General features: G+C 43.9%; 1 protein-coding gene across 1 annotated transcript in view; it reads left to right on the top strand.

Moving 5' to 3' along the window:
• ZBTB40 (zinc finger and BTB domain containing 40) overlaps window positions 1-21,581 on the top strand; it is a 70,003-nt gene that overhangs the window by 30,634 nt on the left and 17,788 nt on the right. Inside the window, exons 3-9 of the mRNA XM_043996362.1 lie at window positions 799-932; window positions 11,254-11,449; window positions 12,055-12,197; window positions 16,788-16,980; window positions 18,915-19,051; window positions 20,905-21,109; window positions 21,391-21,524. Coding sequence (XP_043852297.1) covers window positions 799-932; window positions 11,254-11,449; window positions 12,055-12,197; window positions 16,788-16,980; window positions 18,915-19,051; window positions 20,905-21,109; window positions 21,391-21,524 — 1,142 coding nt within the window. The remainder of the gene's footprint in view (window positions 1-798; window positions 933-11,253; window positions 11,450-12,054; window positions 12,198-16,787; window positions 16,981-18,914; window positions 19,052-20,904; window positions 21,110-21,390; window positions 21,525-21,581) is intronic.

Below are 21,581 nucleotides of genomic sequence, written 5' to 3'. Positions count from 1 at the left end.
CTTGCATTTTTGCCTTTTGTGTACATACATAGAAGGTGTTGCCTCCTAGCAGTGGGAGAGAAGTGAAGTGGTTACATGGTGGTCTCTCTTCTCAGCAAATGCCTTTCTGAGGTGTTCATAGTGTCTCCTCATTAGAGACACCTCACCAGAAGGGTGACGTCCAACCAAAGAAGTTTTTAGGCCATGACAGCTCCTGGAGACCCCCACCACAGCCCCAGAGGGAGTGACTGCAGTTTGGCTTGGTGGAAAAACACCCACCCCAGTGACGCCGTGGTGCCTCCAAGGTGCCGAAGTAGAGCAGCTGCTGGTTTTCAATATACTCTAGTCTGCTAGCAGCCTTGTGGAGGTGCGGCCTAGTTAGGTTGGAATGATTGGCATCAGTTTCATTCAGTGTAAAGTGTGAAGGGTTTGTGTGCCAGGCTGAGCTCTCTTGCTCTTGGCAGACTTCTGTGAGATTCCTAGATTTGTCCCATTGTCACAGTCTGCATCTAATAGAAGCAGCCATGCCCACTCTATAGGAGGAAGGCCTGTCAGTGGTCTGAAGACAAAAGACAAACAGGAGAACAGAAACATTAGGAAGACCAACAACAATGGGCTGTTTTGGATTGATGCTCATTGTTTTAGCCATGCTGAGCATGGCCCAAAGGAGGAAGCTGTGAGTGCCATTCTGGTCCTTATTATACCTGACATACCAGAGAGCAGTTAAAAGATGAGCCTGACCTAGAGACTTGCAGGCAGCTTCAACTTTCATTTAATCCCTTCAATTAATGACTAACTGATCTTGTTTCTCACATGCAGAGCATGAGAGGAAAACGTATAAGCTGGATTTCCTTCTGCAAAATGAAAGCATCTTCTCGAAAGCGCTCTCTGATGCCCAGGATGTAATGAAAAGACTCCATGAGTGTAGAGACATTACAAGTCCCCATAAGGAGGTATGTCCTGCCGTATTCCTAGCACATTGTAGCCCATCCAGGAAGCAAGCAGTGTAGACCAAGTGCAAGGTGCTGTCCCACATGCTTGGGGTGGAAAACCGAAGAAAAAACAATGGCCCCTGCCTTCGAGGAACTTAAACTCTACTTGACAATCTTCTGTCAGCTTGCCATTCAGCCTAGCACAATGGATGTGCAGAGTATTCTGATAGTGCGGATTTGTCTTAGCTTTTATTCTGATAGGATCATAACAGGGTTCTTTATATCATATTGATCTAAAGATTGGCGGTACTCCTAATGTGTGGGCTCTTTGAAAGGAAAAAAAGAATAGAGGTATACGATGAAAAAAATTCCATAAAATTACTGTATTAATTTACCATTTAAAAGGTTTTTTTTTTTAAAAAAACCTCTTTCATTTCAGATAGAGATTTTTAATTTTTTAAAGCCAGTGCTTTCATTGTTATAGACTATACTCAGGTTCTATATAAACCAGATTTTGAGAGAAACCCAAGGCTTGCTTATGATTTGACTGATGGTATATCAACAGATAAATCTCAAGTGATGAAAAATGTGTGTTTTCATTCCTGGGACAATGCAGGTAATTAAATCAGTGGCGTCAGCTTTATTTTTTATTCCCCTGAATATAAATTATTGCTTTCACTGGAAAAATAGCTAAGCTTGATGGCTTCCTTATTAAAGGGAATCTCCATAGAAAGGCAGCCCTTTACTAGGACTCTTTGGGGGCCCCTGTTTTGCAGAAGAACCTTCGAGTCGTTCTTTCTCCTCAGCTGGTTAGTCCAATACCACTCTTATGTTGACTTAATGGTATACAGTCTTTTTTTCTTTTTAAATGTTTTGATCTTAAAAAATAAATCCCCTTGAGGCCTCTTCCCTATTTACATGTTTAACCATAGGGGAGTGTCCCCAGACCAGGAACTAGATTCTTGATTGCTTGATATGGCTAACTCAGCAGAGTAGAAGCATAATGCTTGGGGAGCGGGGAGGGGGAGGACCAGATTTAGGGAGGCCATGCCCTGTACATTCATCTATATTCAAAGATGATAGATATCACCATGTCTTCTTCACTAATCCCTCTAGCTATTTCAGGAGAAAATTTGAGCCCCTGTTTCTTTTTAACATCACTATTGTCTGTCTTTCTCAAGAGTATAGAAATATTGCCTCTTCGTTTACATGTTCTTTTTGGTGGAGTGGATTCCAGAGCATTGGCGGTGTCATGGGACGATTATTAGATGATTGTTTATTTTTACTTTATATTCCTAGCTTCTGTTTATCTTCCAAAGAAGTTAGATCATTTCATTGTTATCTTATTTGTCAAAGTGTTTATTGAACTTGAAACGTTTCAGTGCCTTTCTAAATATAATCTTACTCTTTTTGAGGCTTGCATTTTGACACATTGTTCTGAAGGAGAGGGACTAGAGGCTTGATGTCTGAGCTGGTTGTTACTGTTTTGTGTATTTCTTCCCTAAAATTAGTTTGTGAAACACCCCTGTGCTTGGTTTGAGGAGGACACTGTGCACTGATGTCCTCCTGATTTTATTTCCTAGGGATAGATGATGAAAAGTGGCAAATCTATTCTCCAAGCAATGATTGCAGCAACATGAGCAAAGGCTGCTTTGCTGAAGATGGTGGGAGCCCAACCCCAGAGTGATTAAGAAGTCTCTGGGGCCTTGAATTGAAAGGTGTCTTTATCTCAGGATACTATCAGCTGCCACTTAGACAGATAGGGACTGTTTTATAGCATTTCTTCTGGGAACACATTCATATGTTTCTGTTGTTTTTATGTTATTGTTTATATTAAATTTTTCATTCTTTTTTCTGACCATTTTAATTTTCTTAGTGAATTAGATATACAGTAATATGGGGGTCTTTGACTAGAGTTAAGAGAGAGCTTTCCTTTTTTTCCTTGCTGTTGATTTACTAGCTTTTGCATTTTTCCTACTTTTCTCACAATGCTATGGTCATCACAAGGTCATAGCATCATGGGTTTAAGGCTGGAAGTTCAAAGCTTCAGAGTTTCCCTTGTATGATTTTGTTTAAAAGGTAGATAAGTTTTCTCTTCTCCTATATAAATCTGATGTGTTCTACAGTGAGTAGCCCACTTGTGGTCGATTCCCTCTTGTGTGACAGTGCAGAGTCAACTTTGTTGTGAAATGAATACAAGGATCAAGATTACTTGTTTGAGTTTTGGAAGGATGAGGGGAAAAAAAGCTCTTTCTGAGTCACTACATAGCCAGGATGAGAAATACAGCTAGAAGGACCATTGGGGGTATTGGTAGTCTAGAAAGGAAGGATAGATAGGCTTAATGATATCTATCAAGTGATTGGAGACAGATTGTCCTAGAAAGAAAGGTCGGCAGAGGCTGAGATCATCCGATTCCTAGTCACACTTGGTACTGGGGAGGCAGAACCTAGAAAAAGGGTAAGGTGTCCTACATTGGGAGGTCAATGGCTCTTTAGAGCACCAAGGGAGAAAGAGGAAAACGAAGACAAGTATGTGACCACAACCTATTAAAATTCCAGAGAGAGGGCAGGCAGAAGGGCTGATTTGGGGAAGGAAGTTATGCTGGTTGAGTCCCAGATGATGAGGGGAAATTAAAGTGACTTTTCATGTGATCGAGTGGGAAGAGAACATGGAGAAGTCAGCCTTTTTTTATATAAAGGGCCAGGGCCCAGGGATGGCTATCAGCTCAGTGCCCATTGGTTTAATACATTACCTTTATGAAAGGGCAAATCTGTTGTTTGTATCATTTTTCATATACAAGTAAATGTACATTTAAAGCCCTTAACTCATTTGTAGTACCTCTTCATGTTGGGTTATCATGTGGTATTTAACCCTTGGGCCCCTGGCACATTTCAGCATGTGAAAGACAGCCTCCATAGTAGGCAGACCAGCTATTTCAGAAGAGGGTTGGCCAGTAGACAATCCTAGCCCAGTTTATTTGGGCTGGAGAACCCTGAGCAGCTTTCATGGCGGATGGAGCCCCAACCATAACTGGCTTTCAGTGGTGCAGCTTCTCACTGGGGATTAGTGGGAAAAGCCAGGAGCAGGCTGTCCAGGCAGCTGGCTCCTGCCTTCCGGCTCTTCCCTGAGTCTGCCCCTGCTACTCTCCCCAGATGGCCACCTTGTCTTCACTGCTGAGCAATGAAGTTAACAAATGTTTTAATTTCACTGCTGAGTAGCTCTGCAAAGAGAGAGGAAAGAGGGAGGATAATGAGCTGAGTCAGATGCCATTGCTGATAAAAGCTTCTCTTACCCACCAGCTCAAATCAGAAAGCCAGAGGGAGTTAGGACAATGTGAGGAAAGCTAGATTTCCAGAAGCCTAAGAGCATAAGGGGAAAAAAAAGAGTCTGGCATATATTACCAACAAAGCAAGAGAAAGGCAGGATAGAAGCAGACAGCCGGACCTGCTTCACTTATGAGACCCAGATGAAAGAAAATGGAAGGAAAACTAGCACAAATGGTTAGCTGGGGATATTGGCAATGAGCAAGCACGTGGATCCCATCACCCTGACTGGGTCTAGGACCAGGACAGGACTGGACCTCTCCCCTAGAGATCCTGGCTTAATTGAGGGGATTAGAGAATTGCCTGAAGCCCACAGAAGTTAAGTAACTTGCTCTTCCTCATCTAACTACACATGTTAGAGTTGGCATTGGGACTATGGTCTTTTCTACAAAAGGGTACAAAGCTATTAAAATGAACTTGTTAAAAAGGATGAAGTTTTGAAATGATTTACTTATTTTTGTTAATATGAAGAGACAGTTATTTCAGATTTACACCCTTTCCCTTCATAGTGAACTGACAAGCATTTATTTCTCCCTTCCACTGCCCTTCCCCCAACAAAACCAAACCTTCCAATGAGTCCAGGAAACAAATTCCCACTTTGGCCACGCCCAAAGATGCTTGTTTCATTCTGGAGTTTGACTCTCTGTGTCAGGAGGTGAGTGAGGTGATTTATCCTCAGTCCTCTGGACTTGGGGTTCAATCATTGTATTAATCTGAAACCTGTCCAAGACAGCCCTTAGAATTAACCTAGGGGGAAAAAAAGAATTAACCTAGAAGGATTGTAGGATTTTGTCAGGGAGAAAGCCACCTACCCCACAAGTATTCATTGAACACTGAGCCCAATCCTGCCTCTGCCTACAAGGATCCTGGGAGCACAGGTTTGGAGCTGGGAGAAGGAGGAACCTTAGGGAATTGTCCACTTGTACCTCCTTCTTTATACTGATGAGGAAACCAGGGTCCCACAAGGGGAAGGAATCTGCTCAAAGTCACATAGAGAGTTAGTGGCAGAGCAGAGCTGCAAACCCAGGTCTTCTTATTTCACATCCGATTGGTTTTCCTTTTTCAATTGAAAGAAGACATACTATTGGAAGTGACTAATTATCAAAACCCAGTGTGTGATAAGTGTCAGGGGTTACAGTATGGACTCCATCATATACGGAAGTCACGCTTTTATTCTACACACATTGGTTTTCCATGGGAGTCCAGAAGGATAAAGCCCAGCCCTTGCCTGAAGGAAGCTTACACCCACCCACACACTGGGATATTAAAACTGAACACATATTGCAAACGAGATGGGACTCGAACTGGGCTTCATTTGAAGATCAAGTAAAGCCTGAAGAGCCCGAAAGCAAGAGGGACACTGCAGAAATGTAGCCCACAGTCCCTCGTACAGAGGGTCTTTCTGAATCGTTCAGAGAACGCCCTGGTGTCCAACTCAAGAAAACACTGACCCAGATTGTTTATCTTGAGTTTCTGAACCCGAATTGAACCTTGGTCAGCTGGAGTTAGCAGTGACCACTCGTGGTCCTTCACATGGCTGTGAAAGGTGACTTCCATTTCCATGCTTGGAGAATCGGCCTTTGGTCACAAAATTCTTCCCATATCATTTCTCTCTCTAATAAAGTGCTGAAACAAATTATAAACAAGGCCTGCAAAGCCAACCACTTATATAAAGCAAGTTCAGTTTGTCAGGTTAGGATAAAACAAATAATTAGAGTTTCATTTGTTGTCTTGTGTAACCTTGAGGAGAGGAAAGATTATCTAAAACTTATATTTATGTGTGTGTGTGTGTGTGTGTGTGTGTGTGTGTGTGTGTGTGTGTGTGTGTGTGTATACTTCAGTCATGCTTAAGTTAAATCTGGCCAGATTGCTGAGTTGTTTTTTTTTCTCTTTTTAAATTCCCTGCCAAATGGCATGAATTAACATTGTTATTAAAATTATTTCACTAGCATTAAAACCACCTTCAGTGTATACAAGAGACTCCCTTGTTAGGCACCTTGGGGTATTTACATGCATCCTACTTACAGGCTAGATATTATTTGATCACAGAAATGTGGCAGTAGAAATTCCACGGTGGTTTTTGCTCCACTTTCAGTGAGCCCTTGAATTGGTTCTTGGCATTTCTCTCAGCCCCAAGCACCAGGCTCCGCATAGGACAGGCACTTCAGAAATGTTTGTTGTTTGATATTGGGAATACATGTTCCCCCTCTCTCAGCTGGTCTCATGAGGGAGTTTTGGTTAAAACGAGATAATGGCTGTCGGGCATTCTGAACTTACAGGAAGAAAGGTGCTCTAGGATTTAGTGTAGTTTAGCAGTCAAATCTCATTAATCAGGACTCCAGTAAGGCAGAAATTGAGATAATCCTTACAGAGAGTGCGCTGAAAATTTACTCTTGCTCAGCCAGTTTTTTATTTGTTATTGTCGTTGAGTTATTTCAGTTGTGTCAACTCTTCATGACCCCATTTGGGGTTTTCTTGGGAAAGATACAAGGAGTGATTGGCCATTTCCTTCTCCAGCTCATTTTATAGATGAAGAAAATGAGGCAAAGAGGATTAAGTGACTTGCCCAGGGTCACAGAGCTACTAACTGTCTGAGGCTGGATTTGAACTCAGGAAGATGAATCTTTCTGACTTGGGAGTCCAGTGTTCTATGCACTATGGTGCCACCAAACTGCTCTTATTTGTAGCTTATGCAAATATTTGGGGTAAACATGATTGTCTGTAGTGTGACCAAGACCACTGGGACAGTTGCATTAAGCGGGGCTCCCTTGGGGCCATCATTGACTGACTGGCAGCTCCACAGAAGGTCATTAATGGCCAGAACAGGGGTCAGGGACAGGTGGATACAGAGGAACCATTTCATAAATGCAAGTTGGCCAAATAATATTTTAGCAGCATTTTACAACTGTTGTGGCAGGCTGTCCCAGGCACTGCGATAAGTGCTGAGAATACAAAAACAAAAGTGAAACAGAGTCTGACCCAGGGAGGCAAAATGTACACAGACAACTGGAGGCAAAATGGAGCACAAGGTAAAGGGAGACAGTCTAGTACCATGGAAAAGAGCACTGTACCTGGGTTCAAATCCTACCCCCGGCACAACCTCTGTCACTTTGGGCAAATCACTTAACTTCCTTAGCTCTTCCTTTCCTCATCTATAAAATAAGGGCCTCTGATCCATGATCCTATAATTGTTTGAGGGGCAGGGATGAAATTCAGGTAGCCTTTGAACTAAGCCTTGAGGCTGGAGGCAAGGAGGAATACAGTCCAGGCACAGGAGATATCAGTGCAAGGGCAGACAGAAGGGGCAGGGTTGTGTCCCTCAAGAAGGCTGGTCTTGTCGTACTGTAGAGTATGAGGAGGGTGGATGTGTAATAGGGCCAGAGAAGTAGACTGGGGCCAGGTTGTAAAGGGTTTTAAATGAAAATAGGGGAACATATCTTAGATCTTTGAAGTAATAGGGAGCCATGGGAGCTTACTGAGCAGGGGAGTGATATAGTAGGATCTCTGTTTTAGGAATATTGTTTCGGAAATTTGGTGGAGGACGACGGATCAGAGTGCAGAGAGAGGAAGTAATGGGCCCAGTAGTCTAGGCAAGAAGCAAGGAGAGCTCTGAACTGTGAGAATGGCTGCACAAATGGAGAGAAGAGCGTGAAGCGGAAAGGTTCGTTTGTTTGGGTGGTAGATAGTGGTAGATACATTAACACACAGGGTTTCACACTCATCTTGTAACCCTGGGATCCTTGTCTTGATTTCTAAGCTTATACATGTTTGTGTGGGTCACGCACATGCACACTATACACACACAGATATAGAGTGTATGTGTGTGCATTATACATATATAATGTATGTTATAGCAGGTATACCTGAAGAGCCAAATGATTAATATGTGAATTACATATCAATCAACCGATCAATAAATACTGTGGCAAGTACTGCACAACCCCTGCTCTCAAGGAGCTTATAATCTAAGAGGGGAGACATCACGCAAATCAATAGATACAAGATAAATAGGAAATCATTCACAGAAGGAAGGCACTGGAATTAAGAGGGGGTGGGGAAGGTTTCCTGTAGAAGGTGGGGTTTCAGTTGGGATTTAAGGGAAGCCATGGAGGTCAGTAGTCAGAGTGAGGGAGGGAGAACATTCTAGGCATAGATGACAACCAGAGAAAGTGCCTGGAGCCAAGAGATGGAGGATCTTACTTTGTGGCACAGCCGGGGGACCAATATCTCTGGATGGAGTAATCTATATTGGGGAGTAAGGGGTGGTAGGAGGAGGCTGGGTTATGAAGGGCTTTGAAGGCCAAATGGAGTATTTGTAATTTGCTCTTGGAGGCAGAATGGACCCGCTGGACTTCACTAAATGGACAATGACATGATTGGACCTGAATTTTAGGAAAACCACTTTAGTGACTGAATGAAAAATGGATTGGAGTAGGGTGAGACCTGAGGCAGGCAGACCCACCCACCAGCGGGCTATTGTAGTAATCCAGACATGAGGCGATGGTGCCTGCACTGGAGTAATGGCAGTGTCAGAGGAGAGAATGGGGTGTATTCAAGAGATGGTGCGAGAGTTTGGATATGGGAGGGGAGTGTGAGAGATAGGGAGGGGTCCAGGGGGACTCCTAGGTTGTAAGCCTGGGAACACAGGGGAGGATGGTGGTGCCCTGGGAAGTAATAGAGAAGGTCAGAGGATTTAGGGAAGATAGTGAGTCTCATTTGGGCCATGTTGAATTTCAGATTTCTCAGAAGCATCTGGTTCAAGATGTCTGAAGGGCAGTTGGAGATGTGAGACTGGAGGTGAGCAGAGAGGTTGGGGCAGGATAGGGAGATTTGAGAATCATCAGTGTAGAGATACTAATTAAATCCCTGGGTGCCGATGAAACCACCAAGTGACATGATAAAGAGGGAGAAGAGAAGAGACAGAACCCAGAGAGGAACACCTGTGGTTAGGGGATGTGATCAAGAGGAGGATCCAGTAAAAGAGACAGAGAGGTGGGAGGAGAACTGAGAGAGTGGTGTCCCAGGATTTCTGCTTTCTGATCAGGGACTATCTGCTTACTTGGAGTTGTAGTTCTGCCACTAACCAGCTAGGTGACCCGGGCCAAGTCACTTTTCCTCTATAGGTTTTGTTGCAGTAAAATGAATGACCTAGAACAAGACACTATGGGTGAAGCTGAAAATTGGTGCAGGGCAAATCAGAAAACAAGTGGAAGTTGTTAGGCTATTTCCATTTTACTGATGCTTTCCTTTGTCCTTAACCCAGAGATCCTACACTCACCCACTCACACTCATTCTCACACACATACACTCACACTCATATATATATATATATATGTACCTACACAAAGGTCGTGTATACACGGACATTTTTGAAGCTGGAGAAATGGTGGGTGCTTATTGATTGGGGGATAGACGTGATATGAATGCTGGAGAATGTTAGCACAACAACAGATGTGAGAAATTCACAGAAATGTAGAAGTCTTTTTATACACTGTTGCAGAATGAATTTAGCAGAACTAGAATAATAGACACAATCACTCAAATGAAGCCAAATGTTACATAATGATGATGACTAATTGTGGCCCTGGATGAGCTGAGGGAACCTACCTCTCCCCTTCACTGGAGAGGTGGAAGATCATGGGTGTGGAATGTGGCACACTCCTTCCATCAGTGGGTTTTGTTTGGAACTATTTTTCTTTGTTAACAAGGGAAAGATTTGGGGTTAGAATTCCTTAGAATTCCTAGTGCTCCATCTAGAAATGGATGGGGGGTTTTTGTTGTTGTTGTTTTTTAAGGCATCAATAAAACTTGTGAGTATTTTTGCATGGTTTTTCTTTTAATTAATGGCTTGGGTTAAATTATTTCTAAGGTCCTTTCTAGTATTAATACTCTATGATTATAGGGGCAGCTAGGTAGCACAGTGGATAAAGCACAGGCCCTGGATTCAGGAGGACCTGAGTTCAAATCCAGCCTCAGACACTTGACACTTACTAGCTGTGTGACCCTGGGCAAGTCACTTAACCCCCATTGCCCTGCAAAAAAAACCAAAAATACTCTATGATTAGGTGATATGTTAAAGATAATAAATTTAAAGCTAGAAGGAAACTTAGAGATTTTCTAGTCCAGTCTCCCTCATTTTTTCAATGAAAACACTTGGGTCCCAGTGAAGTTAAGATACAGTAAAAGTAGCAGAAACTGGCACTTCAGCTAAGCTCTTCTGCCTCCAAACCCAGGACTCTTTCCACTGTACTATGCAAGATCTGAGAAGAATAAAATTGGATTTCTTTTGAAATAGCCTGTCATTTAGAATTTCACTGATTCAAATTTACTTGCTCCCCTAAGGAAGTCCAAATGAGAAAGGCTTGACTTGTATTCAAGATACAAAATATGGCCCCTTCTGTTGTTTAGAGATGGGCTTCTTAAACTTTTTCCACTCATGACCTCTTTTTACCTGAGAAATTTTTACATGACCCCGGGCATATAGGTATATAAAATAGGTATATATAACCTTTCTTGCCAAATTTTTTGCAACCACCACATTCAATTATAGGTCATGACCCACAGTTTAAGGAGCTTTGGTTTAGAAGACTAGACACAACTAGCTGAGAGCTGTTTAAATCATTCTAATGTCAGTGTGTTTTTGTTATGTCTAACTGTTAATGGGAAGAGGACAGTGCAGGAGGAAAAGCGTGAGGCTTTCCATGTCTGCAGACAGATGTTGGAATGGGCTGTGTACGTAGAAGGCTAGCGGGGATAGTGAGCTGAATCTTGGTCTGGTGTATTGGGTCAGCCAGTAGACGTATAGCAGGCAGTTGGCAAGGTGGGGCCCTAGGGCTGGAGTTCTAATAATGAATGGATTCACTTCTCCAGAGACCAGGAGCATGCATTGTGGAAGCCCTGGAGGTGGAGGTCTGGGCCTCAGGTTCACAATCCGGAGGGGGCAGTAAACCAAAAGGCAGAACACAGGGGAATTTAACAGGGCTGCTGATTACTCTCCCTGGAATCTTTTATTCGAAAGGCTATCTTGGAGTGTCTTGAAGCTAAAGAAGGAATCTCAGCCTTCAAAAGAATTCTCAGCAAAGTAGGAAATGGGGAGTTCCTCAATGTTGAGACTGTGGTGTCTTTGTTGGGAATGTTCCAGGACACCCATCCTGCAATAAAAGCAGCTCTGCAAAAACCAGATCCAGAAGATGGAGAAAACATGCCTCTAAGAGGTAGGAGAGCTTGTCTGTTGTGTTCGTTGGAGGGGCTTCCAGAGTTCACCTCTAATTATCCCCATAGGCCTGGTTATCTGTTCATAGGATTTTCACTCGAGTCCTGCTATGTACAATTCTCATGGCTGTATGATGTAGCTATAAAAGCAAAATTAGCTTTTCCATCGCTAGGATAACTAGTCTCACACCTTAAACTGGGAGAATACTGTCAGTGTTCTTATGCCCTTCAGGAAAAAAAAAAAGGCCTACCAGATCGATGGGTGGGGTGTCCAAGGTGAATTGGCTCTCTAACTGAACTGAAGGGCTAGAGTTTCTTCCTCATTTGGGTTAGACACAAAGCATTGGCCTTGCCAACTCGAAGTTAACCTCTGGCTGGCTTTGCAGCTTTGTGATCCATCAGATAAATGAAACGTTTTCCTTTCATAAAGTTTAAACAGAATAATAAAGTGTTTTCCTTTGCTAAAAGAGGATCTGCATTCCAGTGCTCAGAATAAGCCGTGGATTGCTTTCCTATTCTGTTAGATCTCTCTCGACAAACCAAGCTGTCATTTTTCTTCAAATTGACTAGTCTCTCTTGTGTGTTTCTAACACTTTCTCTCCCCCAGGGAGCACAGAGGAGGGAAAGACCTTGTCCATCCTTTTACTGGAACACAAAGAGGAGCTGATAGAGAGCATAACCCAGCTGAGACCCATCAGGGAGTTCCTGGAGACGGCCCCGGGGGAGCTCCTGACCGGAGTGGAAAAGGAGGCAAGTGGGTGGGGCAGGTGGGGACCCTTGGAGATGAGAGATGAGGACCCTGCTCGGACTGACTTTACCCGGCACCTTGAGGGTCTTTTCATAAATGAATTTAAAATGAAGATTTTTAGATTGGAATAGATACGGAATTAAGGGGGGTGGTGTATGTGGAGTATTTGGTTCTTACAAAAAAGTTTGTTTTTTTGTTTTGTTTTTTGCCAGCAGCTCTTTTAAAGGCATCTTAGCCATAGGATGCTTCCCTCAGCATTTTCTCCCTCCTCCTCCTGCCAAAAGGAAGAGTAGAACTCTTGGCATGACTTAATAGGCTGACCAAATTTCAGAGAAATTATTGATTTTACCTATTTGCACCTGGATGGGGATTTTTATTTCTGAAAGGAAAGAATCAGAATATTGATGAGACTTTTTTGAGTGTCAGTCCATCAAATTATAATAAACCTATTCAACATGTCTGAGAGAGAAATTTGGGAAATCTTTTCCTTAATGCATAATAATACCCTGGATTGGTAGTAAACGCTAGGCCCTCAATTTGACTTTGGAGTATTCACCGGGTATAAAATACTGTGCCCAAGTGTTTGAAGGGCTTTGGAGGAGCTCTGAAGCCCGCAGAGAACCTAGACAAGTACACAGGCCCAGCTTCAAAAACATTAAGCACCAAACGGTCCTCTGGTAAATTGGTTCTGTTCTGGGAGCCCTAAGAGTCAAAAGAGAAAGGAGGATAAAGGGACTATATTGGCACAGAAAGGAGGAGGAAGGGGGTAGAGCTGGCTAGTCTGCATCATTGGGAAACATGAGAAGAGCATGCCAACCTGGGGGAACGGGTGGAGGGAGCGATGGACCGCATTCTTATTGGAAAGGGACCTTCAGAACTTGGTGTAGAATGACATGGAACTCAACAAGAAAACATCAGGGAAGGACAGCATGTGAAGAGGGAGGAAAACTGCAGGGAGGGAATCGTTATGAGCACAACAGACTTCCTGAGCAGACCCAGGAAAGGCCTGAGAGCGCTGATCAGCGCGGTGACAGCTGGGTCTCCAGAGGAGCCTCTTGACAGAGGGGTGGACACAAGGTGCAGGAAGGGTCATGGCCATCATCCACATTCCTTTTGCTTGGCAGAGCATGTTTGTTACAAGACTTGGTTTTGTTTCTTATTTCTTTAACTGAAGAAGCCAGAAGGAAGCACAGACAAGCAGGAGAGTTTTGAAAGTATAACCTATTAAGTTTTTTATTTATATGTTTAAAGGGCAGGCAGCGTGACATGGAGACTCGTGGTTTCACGGGGGATCCTCATTTGGGGGCTGCTGTGTGTGCTGTGCACATGCTCTTTTGAGGGGATTGAGTTCAGGATAAAAGCAGTGCTGGAAGGACTCCTGGGGGGAAAAGCTGGCAAGAAAGGTCAAGGGAAATTTACAGGGGTTTGGTTTTGTGCTGGCTGTTTGTCAGGAGATTTTATTGTTTAAATGGAGGGGAGTGGACTCTGACAACAACAACAGGCCAGTGAGCTTCCCCATGGTTCCTGTCTAAAGCCTAAAAGGTGTTAGGAAAGGAGGGGTTAGGGAGCATCCCGACAAAGAGGTGTGATCAGAAGTGGCCAAGCATCATAAAAACCCCAAGGAAAGGGAAGGCTGTGTGACTGCAATGTTCAGCTTTTGCTCTGGAAAGTGAGCAGGGCAGTATACCTCCCTTCTTTCATTGGAGGAGTGGGGACATAAGGGGGTGGAACATTGTATGCACTGGCAGGTATAGTCAATGTTTGGGGTGGTTTTGCTTCACTGTTTTCAAGTTGAAGAGGGAGATGAGGGAGGGGTATGCCTGAAAGTGACTATGATATAAACACAAGAGGTTTCAACAAAACTTTAAAAATAAAATTAACAGGGTAAAAGTCATTTTCTTTTTCTTTTTCTTTTCTTTTTTCTTTTTCTTTTTTTTGGTGAGACAATTGGGATTAAGTGACTTGCCCAGGGTCATACAGCTAGTAAGTTTCAAGTGCCTGATGCCGGATTTGAACTCAGGACCTCCTGAATCCAGGGCCAATGCTCTATCCACTGCGCCAGGTAGCTGCCCCTCCTTTTTCAATAGGGTTATTAGAATGGTCAGTTTAAGGAATGTCATAAAGAGGTTTTACCTAGATTTTAGGAAAGCATTTGATATCATCTGTCATGCTTTTCTTGTTAACAAAGAGAAATATGGGATAAATAATAGTATGGAATGAGGTGCATTTGGAACTGGATAAGTGACCAGCTCTTGAAGCAGTCCTTTGGGGGTTAATGCCTGACCTTGGCCTTGTGTGCTAGTTAACATCTTCATCAATGACCTGGTTAAAGGCATAGATGACATGCTCATCAGATTTACAGATGTTAAGTTAACAGATTGGATGACTAAATCAGGATTGAAAAACTTTCCAATAGGCCTAGAACATTGGGTTAAATCTAATAACATACTTAATAGTCTAAATGTAAAGACTTTGGCTTAGGTTAAAACAATCAGTTTCACCAAGTACAAGATGCAGAAACTCGACTAGATAATAGTTTATCTGAAAGATATCTGGACACTAAACCCATTGTGAATCAGTGGTGTGATACGGCACCCAAGAAAGCGAATAGAATTTTAAGATACATGTAGAGGTGCATAGAATCCAGGATTAAGGAGGTGACCACAGGTCTTTAGCGTATTATCAGCCAGTGAACAAAAAGCCTTCTCAACACTGCTGCTCATTAGCCTCGTAACTCTTTCCGGTCACTGTCTCTCTCTGGGCCTCAGTTTCCTCATCTGTAAAACGAGGGAGGTAGAAATAGATGATCTGTAGGCTCTCTTCCAGTTCTAAGTCCTGTGATCCGGTGACTAAAGAGACTGCTGTGTCTGTCATTCCAGGGATGAGAATAGGGGACAAGAAGGAACATGGAAGAAAGAACAGCGCATTGAAGAGAAGGGCACTGATGTCAGGCCTATAGAATAATGCATAAATATCATGGTCGAAAGGAAATGAAAAGAGGCGGGATGATAAAGTCAATCCTGCCTTATAATCTATGCCAGAGAGTCCCCCTCTGTATAACTGGTGCAGAGCTCGTCACTTTGTTTGTGATAGACCAGTCTTTGTCATGTTCTAAGCTCCGTGCAGCTTGGAGTGAAAGGGTTCATGTCGGGGAATTTACGTCTGAGAGGTTATATATCAGCCTCAAGTCAACACATCCTCCCCAAATGCTAGCTAATGGTGAAAGAAGGATTCATTGCATTCACATACTTAGGGTGAAAGAAAGATTTTATGGTATTGGTTGTTTCAAAATAGTTTATTAAGAAATATAAACATCAGTCTGATTATATTTACATTTAAAACTATATAGAATATATATTAACAGTCTAAATTTAAAGTCTTATGCTTAGGTTAAAAAATCAGTTTTGCGAAGTACAAGATAGAGAGACTTGGCTAGATAATAGTTTATCTGAAAGATATGTGTGTGTACATGCACATATATTACATAGTAATTTCAACATATAAAATAATGTAGACCATGGACCCTCTAATGAACAAAGGATATATTTACTCCTTCTGTATCCTAATTATTGTCTTTCATCTCTTATATTCATATAGACTATTTTCCCTTTAATGCAACTAAAGCCAAAGATGATTGTTTGCCTAGCCTTGTTCTCTTTAATTCTAACTTAAATTAACTTTTGTATAAGTCTTTTCCCATTTTGATAGTTTAGGGATCTGTCATTTCATCAACGTGAGAATGTGTTTGATTGTCTTAGAGAGCTGCCTAAGATTCAGAGACATTGTTTCCTCCCCATTGTCACACAGCCAATGTCAGAAGCAAGATTTAAGCATAAAGCTTCCTGAATTCCAGGTTCAGTGCTCTGTTCACTACAACAATGATTCTCCTTTCCATATTTCCTTATGTGACTTATATTCTTAATTACATTAAAACATTGTATTATATTCATAGTTCACAGTTAATCTTGACAGCATGCTACTAGATTGCTTTCCAGAAACAATTCCACCAATTGACAGTGCCTTATATATGACGAACATCCCTAGTTCCCCAAATCTGCATCAGGGTTAAGTTTTGCTGCCAATTCCATGATGTTCTCATTTGTATTTCCTTGATCATTGGGTGTAATTATATGCAGTTTGTGTATCTACTTTTGTAAATGGTCTATTCGTGTCCTTTGACAATTTATCCATGATGGGCCATGCTATTAATCTTTCGGTTTCTTGTCAGCTTTTGATATTGGGTCTTAATAGGATAGATTTGCTGCAAACTCCCCTCCCCGCCAATATTTTTTCCTTTTTTCCCTCCTCAGTTATCTATGTGTCTGTTCCTTTATAGAATTCCTCTTAGATTTCTGTAATCAGATTCTTCCATCTCTTTTCCACAGAGGGGAGAAAGTATTTTGTTTCTCTTTGGACAGACTAAGGGATAAGGAAAGAGGCGAGGAAGGAAGTGGAGTCCAGGAGAAGCAGCAGAAGATGGAGGTGTCTCGTAATGCAAGATTGTAGTGCAGCCTTGCTGGGTTTGCAGTTGTGTGTCAGATCAATTTAGCATTGTGGGTGACTGGTGTCTGCTTGATTGCTCGCCACTGCAGGTGATCTTGAATTGCTGCGAGGGCGGAACACCCAAGGAGACAATAGAAAATTTGTTGCACCGAGTGACTGAAGAGAAAACATTGACTGCTGAGAGTCTGGTTAAACTCCTCCAGGCTGTGAAGCTCACATTCCCCGGCTTGGACCTTGTGCTACAGGATTTACAGAAACGAGCAAGTGTGCCGAGCACCACAGGTATCATCGAAGAGTCAAATCTTGGGACCAGAGCCCTGATAGATTCAACTATGTTCCATGCAGTATCTTTGGAGAGGGGTGTGTGTGCATGGGCTGGGGACAGGAACCAGAAGAAGTGGCACTTCCTTCATCTGAATTCATCTCCCCCTCCCAAGTTTCTTCATAATCTACCTACAGAGTTCAGTGTGTGTGTAAATAGAGTGTATTTTAGGGTGCAGCCACCACAGAGATGCCAGCTGTCCCCTTGCTTTAGCCTCTGGAGCATGTTGGTCTATGACTGGCAAAATAAGACATGATTTTTGGCCAACTATGGCTGATGAAACACCATCAGAAGCCCAACCCCTTCTCTTCCCTCTGCCCCCTTCATCTAAGTACAGGGTAGTTCTAGCAATTAATCAGCAAGCATGGACTAAGCACTTACTGTGGGCTGGGTAAGGTGCTAAGCATTAGTCCTGCCTTCAGGGAGCTCAGAGATAAGTAAATACAGGAACTTAATAAATAGATACAGAATAAATGCCCGGTGATATGGAGGGAGAGCAGTAATACCTAGAAAAGTCAAGAAAGGCCTCTGGGAGGAGGTGGCACTTGAAATGAGTCAAGAATTCAAAGGTTAGGGCAGTTAGGTGGCACATTAGATAAAGCACCAACCCTGGATTCAGGAGGACCTGAGTTCAAATCCAGCCTCAGAAACCTGACACTTACTAGCTGTGTGACCCTGGGCAAGTCACTTAACTGTCATTGCCCGCCCCCCCCCAAAAAAAAAACTCATCTCAAGCATTCAAAGGGTAATGGCCTTGGTTGCTTCAGGCCCACAACTAGTTGGTGGCGGCAATAGAGGTCACATCCAAGTGTTGTGACTTCTAGCCCTGGCTCTTTTTATTCTCCCTTGGAGATAACTTTGACACAACAGCATGGCTTCCAAATTGCTATTCCCAGTTTGGCTACCTTCTTCTCAAGCTCAAGAATTCCACAGCTAAAATACTTGTACCTTTGAAACAAAACTGATCCTGGTTCTTGACCCAGAATGGTTCAGCCTATTTTAAACTTTTATAAATATTTAGATTTATTAGCAGGCAATTTTTTTTAGGAGAGATGTTTTTGGTGTACCTTCTTTTTGGGGGGCAATGAGGTTTAAATGACTTGCCCAGGGTCACAGCTAATAAGTATCAAGTGTCTGAATCCAGATTTGAACTCAGGTCCTCCTGAATTCAGGGCCGGTGCTTTATCCACTGCACCACCTAGCTTCCCCCATGGCAATGATAAAGACATAAGTTTGAGTCAAACATGTTTTTGCTTTATCTTAATTTTTAAAATTCTGTCCAAACTTATAATGCTCTTGAGAGTGAGGGGGGCAATAATACAGTTTAAATGAGGAGCATAAACAGACTAGCCCTGTGTCAGCTTTAAACCTTCACCCCTCTGAGGTGTAGATGTCAGGAACCAGCTTTGAAAGTGTTAGTTCCTCTCTGAGAGGCCATGTGGGATAATGGTAAGAGCTCTGGACCCATTATTAGCAGAGCTGGCTTGGAATCCTGTCCCTAGCTATATCACCGTGCAGAAGTCATTTAATGTCTGTCTCATTTCCTTCTCCCATAGGAGGGAGGAGGTGTTGCTCATCCTGGCTCTCTACTTCCTAGGTTGTTGGGGGAAGACCCTCAGTAGACCCTCAAGTCCAGTGTGTGCATGGACGATTTTTAGTGGGCTCTGAAGTCCTGCAGAGGTTGGAGAAATATGGACCCAGGGAGATTTGGCCAAGAGCCAATGTTTTCACTCTGTCCCAAGATGAGAGTGGAACCCAGCTCAGAAGATGATGAAGCTTCTGCATTGCCTCCCTCTCCCTCCTCTCATTTGTAATCCCCCTCAGTCTCTGCAGGAGAAACCCTTAAGGAGGTCATGTTGCATCAAACATGATTGTTTTGATACTATCCTTACAGTCCAACCAAGCCCTGATGATTATGGGACTGAGCTCTTGAGACGGTACCACGAAAACCTCTCTGAAATGTTCACCGACAATGAGATGTTCCTAAAGGTTATCTCATCTGCAAACAATCTAACTTCTGGAGAAAGAGAGGTAAGGGGGAGAGGGTGGCGGTGCCTGTCTCTGTGCTTGAGCATTTGTTAAGGACCTACTATGTGCTGGGCACAGCACGATCACTGTGGATTGCAGCCCTCACAAAGCTCCCATCCCATGCGTACAGCTAGGTACATGCCAGATTTAGACAGTACAAGTGGGAGGTGGTCTCAGCAGGCAGCAGGGTGGGGGAGACCAGCAGAGGGCGGCCTTTGAGCCAATGATGCTTGGAGACTGAAGAAAATCAGGAGGCGAAGGCAAGGAGAGAGTGTTCATTCCAGGCGGGGCTGTGCAAAGGCACCGAGACGCAGAATATGGAGCAGCAAGAACACTGACAGCTCGGTGCGGGGCACGCGGTCGCTGCTTATGTTGATTGGCTTGCCTCAGTAACTGACAGATGCAGAAGGAGAGACGGGGAAGGAAGGGGAGATTCTGAGTTTCCAAACCAGGGAATGAGGAGGGAAGAGAAGGGAAAGGAAGGGAATGAGCATTCATGGAGCACCTATAATGTGCAAAGCACTTTTAAAATGATCTCATTTCATCCTCACAACAGCCCTGGGAGGTGGGTGTTGTGATCGTCCCGATTTTACAGTTGAAGAAACTGAGACAAATAGGTTAAGTGACTTGCCAAGGGTCACACAGCTAACAAGGATCTGAAGCTAGATTTGAACTTGGGTCTTCCTGCCTCCCGGCCCAGCCAAGGAAGATGGGATGGTAGAGGTTTTCACAGGGATAATGAAGAGGTAGAAGGCAAAAAGAAGTATTGGTGGTCATTTAGAGTAGGGGTTCTTAACCTGGGGTCAATAGATGCCCCCCTCCACCCCCAGAGTACCTGAATTTGGATGGGGGAAAAATGACATCTTTTTTTCACTCACCTTTAACTGAAATTTAGCATTTCCTTCAGTTATAAACACAGGCAGTAGAACATTCTGGGAACAGGGTCCATGGAGATCAGAGGAATAAGGTCCCCCCTCCCTCCCCAGGTGACTCAAGCGTTCACTGCATTGGATGTTGGTGGTGGGGAGGGCTCCGCGGTGCTGCGTGGGGCGTCACAGGTCAGAGGATATAGGGCTGGATGCAGCTTTAAAGGTCACTGTGTCCCAGGCTTCTTCCCCTGAGGACTGTGAACATGTCTTCTAGAACTATATTTCAGTATAACTGGTTCCCTTTGTAATCCTGTGGACTTTATTTTATGCATTTATCATTCTGAGGAGTCCACAAGCTAAACCGGCCTAACTCCCAAAGCGAGGGTCTGTGACACAAAGCAAGTCCAAGAGTCCCTGTCTTTATTCCAGCCCTGCCAGTTTTCAGGTGAAGACCCAGAGAAAGCAAATGACTTGCTCAGTGTCTCACAGGTACCCAGTAGCAGTCAGGGAAAGGGACAGAAGGAAGAGGTGCCCCCTTTGCACAGTGCCCTTCTGCCTTTGCATCACCTCCTGAGAAATTCCTGATGGGGGACTAGTGGATAAAGGCCTGGGTAGCCCCGATGCTGCCCCTTCACCACTGCCCTCAGGCTCCCTGGCTTCCTGCCGCATCCTGCTCACAACCTCTTCTCCTTGGGACTCGTCCCAGTGCCTCTGTTCATCAGGGCCCTCTCCCCTGCTCAGATTAGCTCGTGTGTATTTGCATATTGTATTTGTGTATTGTGTGGATGTGTCATGTCCCCCTAGGAGGTCCTGGAAGGAAAGGGTCACTTTGGCTCCCATGATCAGTGTGCCCTGGTGTCACTGCGCTTAGAACAGTGCCCCTAAGAGTCGGCACTTCATAAATAAATGCTTGTCAAATGCCCCGTTGTGGATGTATTGCTAGACAGAACGGGCCCCTGATTGTGTTCTTGGTGCCTGTTTTTGAAGGCCATGGAACAGCTTGTGAAAGGCGGCAGCAGTGGCCGTGGTGGCTTTGGCTCCCTGGTCTCTGCGGTGCTGGAAGGACGAGCTCGGCTGGGGAGGGCCGTTTGGAAGGTGCTGCTGGGGGCACAGACGGCTGAGCCGTGCCCATTGAACCTGCTCATGGAGGAGATGCAGAAGGAGCCTGGCGCTGACTATTTCTTCCAAGCAGGTAATAACCCTCAGCTCTGCTGCCCCATGATGGGGATGCTGCCCAGTGGGGTTCTGAGAATGGGAATGACCCCTGTGGCTTAGGCATCTGAATGCCCTATAGACTTGAGCTCTCTGTTATTCTCTTGATTAGTGCAGTTTGTCACGTTCCAAGCTTCCAGTTTGAGGCGGGAGATGGAGGCTTGTTCTCAGTGCGAAGAGTAGATTTTAGAAAAGGTGAAGGGTAAATACGGTGTTCATGGTTGTGCTATTGATTTTCTTAATCCCCTTTACTTTCTTTAGTGGCCACCCTAGAAAGCGCTACTATAGAAATCATCTTGAGACATGGCAAGCTAATCACCGAGGCCATTCAGCCGAGAGCTGAGCTAAAGTGCCTCACTCCAGGAGATGAGAGACCGGCCGAGGCCGTGAAGGAGGTAATGGGGGGCTGGAGAACAAAGGGAGCCCAAATCAGCCTCGCCCTTGGGTCCTGG

The sequence above is a fragment of the Dromiciops gliroides genome, chromosome 3, assembly GCF_019393635.1.
Source record: "Dromiciops gliroides isolate mDroGli1 chromosome 3, mDroGli1.pri, whole genome shotgun sequence".
Classification (NCBI taxonomy): Eukaryota; Metazoa; Chordata; class Mammalia; order Microbiotheria; family Microbiotheriidae; genus Dromiciops; species Dromiciops gliroides.
This window is presented reverse-complemented; position numbering and strand designations above follow the sequence as displayed.